The sequence below is a fragment of the Seriola dumerili genome, unplaced genomic scaffold, assembly GCF_002260705.1.
Source record: "Seriola dumerili isolate Sdu_G_001 unplaced genomic scaffold, Sdu_1.0 BDQW01000161.1, whole genome shotgun sequence".
In the NCBI taxonomy this organism is placed as follows: Eukaryota; Metazoa; Chordata; class Actinopteri; order Carangiformes; family Carangidae; genus Seriola; species Seriola dumerili.
In genome coordinates, this window is record NW_019174416.1 from 4,029,981 (window position 1) to 4,041,431 (window position 11,451).

General features: G+C 37.6%; 2 protein-coding genes across 5 annotated transcripts; both read left to right on the forward strand.

The window, feature by feature from the left end:
• The first annotated feature begins 644 nt into the window (after window positions 1-644).
• psmd10 (proteasome 26S subunit, non-ATPase 10) lies at window positions 645-4,177 on the forward strand. Its single transcript, XM_022751935.1, has 5 exons — window positions 645-852; window positions 977-1,075; window positions 1,545-1,691; window positions 3,264-3,430; window positions 3,692-4,177. Exons 1-5 carry the CDS (start codon window positions 739-741, stop codon window positions 3,843-3,845), a joined length of 681 nt encoding a protein of 226 aa, XP_022607656.1. The 5' UTR covers window positions 645-738; the 3' UTR covers window positions 3,846-4,177.
• Window positions 4,178-5,671: 1,494 nt separating this feature from the next.
• xiap (X-linked inhibitor of apoptosis) lies at window positions 5,672-10,966 on the forward strand. Of its 4 annotated transcripts, none has more exons than XM_022751847.1 (8): window positions 5,672-5,799; window positions 7,363-7,643; window positions 7,733-8,300; window positions 8,399-8,498; window positions 8,595-8,673; window positions 9,604-9,643; window positions 9,815-9,994; window positions 10,135-10,966. In XM_022751847.1, the coding sequence occupies exons 2-8, from the start codon at window positions 7,404-7,406 to the stop codon at window positions 10,326-10,328; spliced, it is 1,401 nt and encodes a 466-aa protein (XP_022607568.1). In that variant the 5' UTR covers window positions 5,672-5,799; window positions 7,363-7,403; the 3' UTR covers window positions 10,329-10,966. The 4 variants fall into 4 exon arrangements, with proteins under 4 accessions (XP_022607568.1, XP_022607565.1, XP_022607564.1 ...); XM_022751844.1 differs by having other exon boundaries at window positions 5,673-5,809; window positions 9,812-9,994; XM_022751843.1 differs by having other exon boundaries at window positions 5,673-5,799; window positions 9,812-9,994.
• The last annotated feature ends 485 nt before the right edge of the window (window positions 10,967-11,451 follow it).

Consider the following 11,451-nt stretch of genomic DNA (forward strand, 5'->3'; position numbering starts at 1 on the left):
TCATTAAGTATTTCATTTTATATTACTTGTACTCCACTACGTTTTATTTTACTGGGCTTCATTTATGTTACAACTAAAGCTTGTTACTTTGCAAATGAAGACAAAAAAACACATTAAGCTTATAAAATAGGCCACATTAGTCAAGATGAAATATTTTCTAAGCTCTAAGCTACACAAAGAGGTACAATTCTACATTGTTTTACTAAATAAATAATAGAGATAAGTTGACTCAAGAAAACAAACAAAATAAAAAAGCCACTGTAAATTTGTATAATCTGTATGAAATAACAACCCCTTCCGATTTATATAGTGATCCTTTGAAGGGGCATGGTCTAAAATGCAGATAACGTAGTTAAAACTAGCTCCACTTTAAGTTTTAACAGTCTCTTTATATAATGTATGGCTGTCTACAGAATCAGATTTTCAGCTAAATGAGTACTTTTGGTTTTGATACTTAAAGTACATTTTGTTGATAATACTTCACTTAACATAGGTGGGATTTTTTAAAGAGGACTTTTATTTTTAACAAAGTGTTTTTACATTGTCTCATTGTCAGGTAACACCACTAACGGTATTTTAATTTGAAGAGCAAAAAAAATCTCGCTATGCGGAAGTAGAGTTCATGATTTCCTGAGTCATTGCTCCTCTGGTTTAAAACTGAAACGAAACAACTCCAAAGCAGTCACACTGTTGGCTGTTGTCAATTTAGTTTGACACTTTGTTTGAGTATATTTAAAAATGGAGGGTTCTGTATCAAATGTGGAGGTCTGTAATTTTGCTTACACGGGGCAGTTTGAGAAATTAAAACAGTGTATTCTGTCAGATAAAACGCTTGCCTGCAAAACGGACCAGGTAAGAGCGCACGACCCAGCAAACCCAAGCGGCATTTGCTTATATTAGCCTGCTAATAGTGAAATAATAACAAATGCCAAGTGAAAATTTCTACGTCTTCATTCGCGACATTCTGTATTTTCAGGATCGTAGAACCGCCCTTCACTGGGCTTGTTCTGCTGGACACACCAACATTGTGGAGTTTCTGCTTGACCTGGGAGTTGAAGTGAATCTGCAAGATGATGTACACCTATTTTTTCTGTAAAATGTTTTTATTTTTTCTGTGTAAAACCAAGTGTGATACCGTGGTTTTGTCCTCTAATGTGGTGAATGGGATGATAGGTCATACTAGACAGGTGCACCCCACAATTGAATAACTCCTACAATAACAACAACCACCCAAATTGGGCCTTAAAAATAGTACATTTTATTTATAGTAGCCATATAAAAATGTTTAATCTAATTCTGTTTTTTTTCTTAATATCAAAGTCTAATTTGTATTGACATTTAATTTCACATAATGTCTTTTTTCCTGTCATACACGTGTGTGTGTGTGTGTGTGTGTGTGTGTGTGTGTGTGTGTGTGTGTGTGTGTGTGTGTGTGTGTGTGTGTGCGCGCGCGCTTTAATTTTTATTACATTAATAAGTAATCTAACGATTATCCAATTCCTTTTGTTTTGTGAAATGACCATATGTGATGTGTCACTTCCCAGGCTTCGTGGTCTCCTCTTCACATTGCTGCATCTGCAGGCAGAGAAGACATAGTGAGATCTCTAATATCCAAAGGAGCTCAGCTGAATTCAGTTAATCAGAATGGATGCACCCCTCTGCACTATGCCGCCTCTAAAGACAGATATGAGGTAAATTTCCCACTTTGCAGTAATATTAGCTAATACTTTGATCCATATGATGCCACATGACTGTACTATATGCTTGTAATCTTACATTTGTATTCTGTGTCTGCAGTGTCTTTTAAGTAGCTTTATAAATGTAATTTTGATTATATTTTATTCATAATAGTGATATATTTCCAATATCTAGATCAATGTATTTCTAGATATATTTAGCCATATTTTTAGAATAGCAACAAATTGCTTATTAATCAAGTGTTAAATCAACAGAGCAGTAGTAGGAAACTTTTTTTATAATCCATTAATTATTTAAGACATTTTAAGCAATATATTTTAAATACTCTTTATATACTTAACAGGATGTTAAATTAGATATTGTTAGATTTTGGACCTTGAGCATTTTTAATTGTTTTCTTATATTATATTGGCCAAACTATTAATAGAAGAAATAATCAGTAGATTAATTGATTTTCTCTTGTTGGGGTAGAATTATCACTCTGATAATAGGTACAATGGGAAGTTCCCACTTGTACTCTTTTACTCTTTTCCATTTATTTGAAACCGAAACCAGAACCAAACCATATCCTACGTCATCATGATGATGACATCACAGATTTAGGAAAGAGCGAGAAAGCCACACAGAAAGTGGGCATCCCCCCCTTTATCTTAAGTCTTTAATAAAGATTGAAAGAAGTGTCCAACTTATTGCCACATTTAAGTTAGTATGTCGGTACCTTCTTATACTGAGAGAAAATTAGTTTAAAAAGACCATGAAAGTTTAGATTATTTTGTTTTCAAATTTTTTGTCTTTTATATATTATACATTTTCAAGGCAGTATGAGGAAAGTTAAGTTGTTAAAATCAAACACTGACTTTACCTATTCAAGAGAGGTTTATGTTTTCAATTTTATTCTAGATGTTATTATAGTCAGTGACATATGGTCTGAAAAACTTGCGCTGACATTAATATTAACTTCTCTAAATGCCAACCCTTTTAGCTTTGTATTTATTTAGCTATATAACTGTGTGTTTCTGTCACACCTAACATGCATACACACACAGTAAGAAACATTATTTAGCTAACCTTTGGGACTCCCTCCTTGCTATCAGCTATCAGCTAATAAGCATAATTTTAACAGTACTTGTAAGTCTGGTGTGTAAAAATGCCAAAGAAAGAAATGCACCTCTCTCCTAAGTACCCTGCTGTCATCCTTTTGGCTTGTACACCTCTCGCCACTACAGAGGAGGACAATGTGCAGAAAGTCACAAAAACACTAGACATCTGAATGGTAAATGGTAAAAAAATTTGTTGGATGAAACAAGCAACTTTACATTATTTTCCATAAGTTTAAAAATATGTTTTCATTTGAGATTAACAGACATTATTCCACCCACAGTGTTTCCACTAATATCAGGGATTCTAGGCCTAAGTTTTAGTGTCTCTTCCTAATCAATACTGGAACTGTGGCCTGCCTTTCCAGGAACTGAAAACGTGTATTTCATGTAGATGGAAAATCACAGAATTTAAAATAAGGATGCCTGTCAGTGACTCCTGAGTAAAGCAGCTTTCACTCTTTATAGATTGCCTTGCTGTTGTTGGAAAACGGAGCAGACCCCAATGCCACTGACAAGTTGGAGTCCACTCCCCTTCACAGAGCATCCGCCAAGGGCAACTACCGTCTCATCCAGCTGCTTCTCAAACAGAGCGCCTCAACTAACATCCAAGACTCACAGGGCAACACACCACTGTAAGTGTGAATAAAATATTTGTGTAATACAGTATTGATGCTGCTGGCATAAACCTTTAAAGGGTCAATTCACCTAAATTAAAAACATGCTTTCTCATTTCCTTTCATTTACTTTTAGTGGTATCCAGCCATGCTGATTGTTTCTGTTTTATTTGCTTTGAATTTGAGATATCAGTCTCAGAGATTTTTACCTCCACCTTAATTTAAAAATGAAAAGTATTCTTGTATTTACAATTCTGCATGCATTTTTTTTTTCACCAGCCACCTAGCATGCGATGAGGAGCGTGTGGAAGCAGCCAAGTTGCTGGTAGAACACGGAGCCAGCATCTACATTGAGAACAAAGAGGAGAAGACCCCCCTCCAGATAGCCAAGGGTGGTCTAGGCAACATACTTCGTCGGATTGTGGAGGGGTGATGCATTTACTGACCTGCAAGTCCTATTCCGGCTCGATTCCCCACCATTGCCAAGTTACATAATGAGAATTCTGAGCCCAGTCAATCCTCTTTGAGCGGCCTGGTGTGACACATTTAGATGTGTAACGTGTGGAAGATGAGACAGAAAGGGAGAAAAGTTGGGCTGAACTGCTGAGTCCAACAGCTCCTCAGCATGGGATTTGAAGCTGAGCAGACCTTAGATGTCTGAGCAAAAAGACTGTCCTGCACTAAGCGCAGTCTAACACTGCAGCCTATTTTCTGTGAAGTCTGAATTGGTCACAAAAATGACTCAATAAAAATCAGCTAACGTTGTTTGCTGTCTGTCTTTTGACCTATTGTCAGGTTTGATGGTTTAAGCAATAGTTGCCCTCTATGCAGAGGGCAATGTTTACTCACTCCCACTGCAAATGGTGTGCCATTTGTGTCATTAATGCAGAGGAGCAGGCATACATTGAAAGGGTTTAGGAAAATAGTTATGGCAAAAATGCGAGTCACTGTGGAATAGCACAGGTCATAGGAAGGAGCTCCAGCAGGCTTTGAGGGCTAATTACAAGCCAGAATTATAGACTGGGCTGTATTCTTTGAAAGGCAACTTAAGACATGCTGAAAATCTTGTTTTCAAAGACCTTCAGTGGTTTAAACTCTCCCCTTATTGCGATGATGTACAGGAGTGCTCAGGTACCCTGTGATATCATTGTTGAGTGTGGTTACAGGTGCAGCAAAGCTCACTTGTAATTACTTGTTATATTCCACCACTGTCAACAAATGTGAAGGGCAATACAAGCATAGCATAGATATATACCTGTCCTGGAACAGCAGATGTTAATGAAAAATAAAATTAGAATGAAAGTAACCTGTTAAACCATTAAACATGGGGTTTTATGGATGTTATTTTATTGGGAAAACCCCCACCTTAACCCTGCTAAAGGTCTAGTTTTCATGACCTTACTGTAGTGATGTACAGGTGTGCTGCAGTACCCTGTGATATCACAGTTGTGTGTGGTTGCAGGTGCTATTAAACACACTTTTGACCACACTTAACCATCAGTGATGTTGTAGTGGACTTTAAGATTTGGATTATTTTTAAAGCATGTCTCAGTTTTCCACCTTTCCATTTATCTCTTTATGAACCTGGACATTGCCTTAAGATTATCAAGCAAGGCAGGTATTCAGTTCAATTTTGAAATTGTAAAAGTACAAAAGAATTATCAGTAAATTTTACTTAAAAGTAAAAGTACCCATTATACAAGTGGTTTCTGTCAGAGTAACAGTATATTATAATAATAATGGAAAATGATTAATGATGTATTAGCATGTAAAAAGCATTGTAATGTAACAAGCCAAGGTGGAGCATCATTTTACTATCTCATTTAAAAGTAATATTAAAGTAATTATAGCTTTCAAATAAATAAGGTTGAGTAAAAAGTGTTTCCTTCATAAATTAATAATAATAATAATAATAATAATAATAATAATATAAGAGGAAACTTAAAGTAGCAAAAAAATTTAAACTGCTCAAGCAGCATACACGTACCTCAGTATTGTACTTAAGTAAATGTAACTACTTTGTTTTATTCCACAACTGACTACAAATGTGAAGGGCAATATAAGCATGGCATGTGCCTGTCCGGGAATAAGCCATGCTAATAATGAATAAAATCAAAAAGATAGTAAACTGTTGAGTAAAAACGAGCGGGGTTTATGGGTTTTTTTGGGAAACCCCCCACCTAGACCCCGCGAAAGGTCTAATTTCGGTGACGTCACAATTGGGTCAGCCCACGACGAGAAGATGCGCATTTTCAGCCCCGATGCTCTCACTTCCTGAAACCGAGGTCACCTATAAGGAGTAGTTCTCTTTAATCATTGGTGTCTCCTGTAGGCGGTGTCCACACCAAAGACTGACGGGAATTAGAAACGGAGGAGCTGGCTGTAAGGTATTAAAAGGTTATTATTGAAGTTTTGCAATGATACAAAGTAACTTTTTGACCTAACGTTACGTAGAATATGTAAGCTATCCTTGCTAGCTAACGGTTGTCGCTAGCGTGAGATGATATCTTGAAACTCCTGCTTATTAACCTAACATTACAGTGTGAGAGCACCGATCAAAGTCTAAAACAGTTGTTTTAGACCCTACTGAGCTAACACCGAACCCATGTTATTGCTAAAAGTACGCCACTGAGGTAATGCAGTGTGTGCCTGGTTAGCTAAGTGCTAGCTGTCAGATGAAAGCAGCAGTCAGTTTGCTTTCATCGACGCTTACCCACCAGAGACTATGGGCTGTTTTGTCGCTATTGTTAAACACAAAGCTGCGTGACTGCGTTTCTCGAGTTTTCGGGGGCCAGTATATGCAGTCTAAACTTTAATAAGTTAACGCTAAGTCAAGATAGTTCGTGGGTTTCTAAGTTATGACTTGTTATCACATGGTTAAATGCCTCTGACAGCAAAAAAAGGAGTTGGTACTGAATACAGATCTAGGAAGTGTGTTTACAAAAGCCTCAGCTGTTACCTTACACAAATTTATACCTAAACGTGGCTGTTTGTTTAGGTGACTAGTTTTTGAAAAATGGCGATGCGTAACATAGTACAAAGATCACAAGCTTCACTCCACTCAGTCCACTCAATAAAGTTAAGAAACCGGTAGATCAATAAATAGTAGCTTAATCAGTGCTGCTATACTGTGGGTACAATATCCTGTGTATAACGATGTCATATTGCCTAATGCTTATGATTCTATTGCTCTGAGCGTTTGGTTTAGTTGATAAATAGCCTCCCATACACAGATTTTGGGAGAACAAATACACACTGTCACAATACAAGTTATCTTCTTCTTCGGTTGACAATGCAGCATATGCACTCTTAAGATAAAGAGAAAACATTATGCTATTATGCTATGTGACACCAATGCAGTGATGAAAACATTTAAGTTACACCCTCTGGGGAAATATTTATAAGAGGGAGTGACATGCTTTCCCATGATGTGTTGCAACATAATTTCACTGAGACACCACACCATGAACCTCTGCTTATTAAACTATTGTGGCACACCTCAATTATGCTTATCTTTTTAGTTGTTCATCCTAAATATTGTATTAGTTTGTTATTGTATGTTTTTTATTGTATTTGGTTACCAGTGAATGCAGAACTGTCTCACATCTTTATGGTATTCTTTGGCATAGGTTGTGTTGTTGGACTGCCAAGGAATACACCCTGTTTAATACTACCATGTTGCAGTGTACCTAGCTTGTAGAAAATCCTGCCTCTCTGGTGCCCATCCCTCACATGGAATATCCAATGCTTACATGTGATTACAGTATGGCTGCTTCTCTTAAAGGCACAGTGACCCTCTAAGACCCTATTGTACAAGTGCATTGTAGGCTGTTAGCTACTTTTTCTCCTGTCCCATGTTAAATGCTCATAAGAACAGCAAGGCAATTTTTCTCATTATTTGGCCCCTTTTTATACATTTGATTAACTTTTTATTTCTGTTTTGTCTGCAGAAATTCTGTCCTTCAAGTGATCTCACTCAGCAAGTTCCATCATGTGTGATCTCAGACAAGATGGCAATTTGGAGACAGATCACTTGGCTGATTTTTCTCTGATGAACAGTCGTCTGGACTCATTCCGTGGCTCCAGCCTGGCCCAGCAGGTCCCAGCAGAAAGATTGGCTCGGGCCGGCTTCTACTTCACCGGCCAAGCTGACCGTGTCCGCTGTTTCTGCTGTAAGAAGACTGTGGAAAACTGGTGCACGGGAGACACACCTGTGGAAAGGCATAAAGAGGTGATCATAATAGTGATGAAAAACAAATGTGACTAAATTTTTAGTTTTCATTCTGTTCCTAATAGCTAAATACAATCTCGCTGTTACAGGTTTCCCCATCGTGCACATTTCTCAGCTGCACCCACCGTACCAGTTTTAACCCAAGTTCTGATACCACACTCACTAATGGTTCCATCTACAATGAAGCAGCAGAAGACCTAGAATATCGTTTGAGAACAGGAGAGGTGGTTGATGAGTCCACCTACCCTATGGCTCCTCACATGAAGAGTGAGGAGGCCCGGCTTCAGACCTTCTCTTCTTGGCCATCTACTGCACCTGTGACCCCCCAGGATCTGGCCCAAGCCGGCCTCTACTACTTGGGGGAGAGCGACCGGGTGCAGTGTTTCTGCTGTGGTGGCATGCTGGGTGGTTGGGAAGCAGGGGACACCGCCTGGGGAGAACATACCAAACATTTTCCCAACTGCTTCTTCATCCTCGGTCACGATGTGGGCAACATACCGTTCCTGGGGGGTACAGAGGAGGAGGAGAGCAGCAGTAGACAACACAGAAACACTCAAGTCCTTATGGGCAGTTTTGAGGAGAGGCTCTGCAGTTTCGCAGGTGTCCAGCACCCTATTGACCACGAGAGACTTGCCAGAGCTGGTTTCTACAGCACAGGTGGGGCAACATTGAAAACTTTGAGTGATTTTTACATTTTGTTGGTATTTGATCATAGCTATGAATGCAAGCAGGTCTAAATTGTGTGTATGTTACAGGGACAGGAGACGGGGTGTTGTGTTTCCGCTGTGGTGGAGGTTTGAAAGGCTGGCAGCCTGAGGAAGATCCTTGGGAAGAACATGCCAAACACTACCCTGGGTAAGAGCAACCCTGATGTTACATTTAAATGTAAATGTTTTTCTTTTTGCTTTTGCATTTTCTTTTGTTTTAATTAAATTACATTTTTTAAATCAGATGCAGCTTCCTATTGGTGGAAAAAGGACAAGAATTTGTCAACAGCATCCAGCTGCAAGACCCACGACGAAATGGAGCTGTAAGCTTTCAGTGCTTTTACACATAATTAAATAACCAGGTTGTTGTTGACTTTGCCAAGTAAGCCGATTTTGTAAACCTGCATATAAACATGATGCTGGATTTCTTTAATCAGACTGAGGACGAAGATAAATCTGATGAACACCTGATTTCCTGCCCAATGATATGCTTTACTTGGTTTCTAATTATCTGTTTACATGTGGCATATGTGCATAATAATGGAAGCAAAAGTATTGCTGTGACAGCAGTGAGTTGAGATTAAAGGAAATAAAATGATTAATTGTTGCTACCTTGTATCCAAAACATTTAAATCGAAAATTTGGGTAAAACTGAAATTAATAAAAAAGTCAGTCTTCATAACTCTTTCGGGACAGATTCGGACAGATATGCACAGTAAGGAAAAGAAAAAAAGATTAAAACACACCAGTCTTTGTTAAAAATAGTCTATAGGTAGTCTGATAATCAACCAGCTGAATGGCTTTTAGAGCACTCTTGTTATTGCAGTGCATGAAACACTTTCCACAATTTTCTACCTTAATCTGAGTTCTCTCAGTGGGCTGTTTACTTCTGTGCATGTAAGGAAAATCAGCCCGATTTATATCTCCCATCCATTTAACTGCGTCCTGTGACACATGGCAGTATTATAATTTTATTATTTTCCGTCAATCCAAAAAAAATTGGAAAAGAATGCATGCTTACAGTGTTGAAATGAAATTATTTGGTATGCCTTCTGTTGTTTGCTGCACAAAAATATGTGTGTGTGTGTGTGTGTGTGTGTGTGTGTGTGTGTGTGTGGGGTGGGGGGGGATTTGAATTGCAATACCCCCCGTATTGCAATTCAAATTGGTTTTGTTTGTAGTGATGTCACTCATAGGCTTTTGTTTTACTTAAATTACACTGAAAATAACTATATGACCATGTTTGTTTCCAGACTTCAAGTCATCAGAATGGATTTTCAGGACATACAGATGGTAAATATTTTATTCTGACAATCCTTTATTTGAAAATATAAATCTAAAACATTTCAAGTTCTTGATGAAAATGACAAGAAGTACAATTGTATTGGAAACAAACTAAAATAACATAACTGGATTAAAAAAAAGTAGTTGCACACACTGATATTTCCTCTTTGTGTTCAGAAGTACTCCAGTCTGACATGGCTCAGAATGCCATAGGGATGGGTCTAGAGCCCTGTGTGGTGGAAAAGACCATCTTGATGAAGATCAGAAGGACAGGCTCAGGCTACTCCAGCCTGGAAGCGCTTTTGGAGGATTGCTTTAACAACACACCAGAGAGTGCTACTGCCATGACAGAGCAACAAGGTACTTTACTCCCTGTGTACTGTGCCACATTCATAGCATAAACAAATACAATTGTTGACTTTATCAAGCAAAGCGTGAGCAGCAGTGAATTTATATTTATTATATGTATTTATATTTCTCTGTCTTTCTCTGTCTTTCAGATGAGGACCCACTGGAGAAACTAATGAAGCTGCAGAGGGAAAAACAATGTAAAATATGTATGGACAAAGATATTTCTATTGTCTTCATCCCGTGTGGTCATCTGGTCACTTGCGAGACATGTTCAAAGAAACTCGTCAAGTGTCCAATCTGCTGTGGAGCCATATCACAGAAGCTCAAGACCTATATCTCTTAAGGACACACAGACTCTTGCTAAACTTGAATGCTGCTCTCTCACTTTGTAATATTGTAATTTAATATTAAAGGTAAATTGCCTGTAATATATTTAAGGACCATGTTGTTTGTATGAGTATGAGAATGTCATAAGAAGATAATATTTTGACAATCACAGAGATGGTAAATGGATGTTAATAATGAGATGAGATTGTAAATAGCTGATGTTGGTTTTCATTAATGACTACACCTGTTAATACACTAAAATTTCCCATTTTGCAACACTTTCTTACCAGAGGTGCCTTTCTATAGGTTTATGTACTTGCGTCATGTTTTGTTGTTTCATTTAGGACATTTAGCACAATGAACTGGACATGGGATGTAATATTTCATTAGTTTCATTATAATTTCATACATTTCTGTGCTAATTTATTTAGTCTGGTGTGCTTAATGTTTTAGACTCAATTTTCTCAATGTTTGCTGCTCTGTGTGGACATTTATAATGGTAGATTAGTAAATCCATTAAGACTTTTACTTTGTAATCGACAAAATCAGCTCTAGTTGAGGGCCTGGAATAAATCAGTGTGGTGTGAAATTATTTTACCATTTCATCATGCAATCTGTTGTGTCATCAAGAGTGAATAAATTTGAATAATTGGACTTGGGACATGTTTATTTACTATTACATTTTGATATTTTTAACTACAACTGGATAAGCATCATGAATTTTCCTCATGACTTGTTCCAGTTTTACAGACTTTATAAAATGTTACCAGCTGGAAACATTTCTTTTTCTCAGGTGAGGTTTGATGTGACTTTTGCAAAGAGCCTGTGTAGATATTAATCCATATGCATTTAGATTTAGGGATTGATTGATTGATTGATTGATTGATTGATTGATTGATTGATTGATTAATAGGGTGTAAGGTGGCCAAATAAAAATATATAAGGATGAATTACATTCCCTGTGTCACAAAAAGGATTCAAATTAATTTTGGTGTTAGGTTATACCTCACTCACTATCTCACATAAAACTTGAAGGAAGCGAAGGACCTATCTATGGTGGTAATGAGTTAGTATAGAAAATCTCCTGTCTCCTCCCCTTTTTAAAAAATGATAATAATGGGATAAATTTAACTCAGTGT

What these genes read in the sequence shown, in the direction of transcription:
- xiap (XM_022751844.1), top strand. Translation starts at nt 7,404, where the DNA reads ATGTGTGATCTCAGACAAGATGGCAATTTGGAGACAGATCACTTGGCT. An exon ending in CATGCCAAACACTACCCTGG is followed by an intron (nt 8,499 to 8,594) that starts GTAAGAGCAACC and finishes TTTTTAAATCAG; the next exon opens with ATGCAGCTTCCTATTGGTGG. An exon ending in ATTTTCAGGACATACAGATG is followed by an intron (nt 9,644 to 9,811) that starts GTAAATATTTTA and finishes CTTTGTGTTCAG; the next exon opens with AAGTACTCCAGTCTGACATG.
- psmd10 (XM_022751935.1), top strand. Translation starts at nt 739, where the DNA reads ATGGAGGGTTCTGTATCAAATGTGGAGGTCTGTAATTTTGCTTACACG. An exon ending in AAGTGAATCTGCAAGATGAT is followed by an intron (nt 1,076 to 1,544) that starts GTACACCTATTT and finishes GTCACTTCCCAG; the next exon opens with GCTTCGTGGTCTCCTCTTCA. An exon ending in TCACAGGGCAACACACCACT is followed by an intron (nt 3,431 to 3,691) that starts GTAAGTGTGAAT and finishes TTTTTTCACCAG; the next exon opens with CCACCTAGCATGCGATGAGG.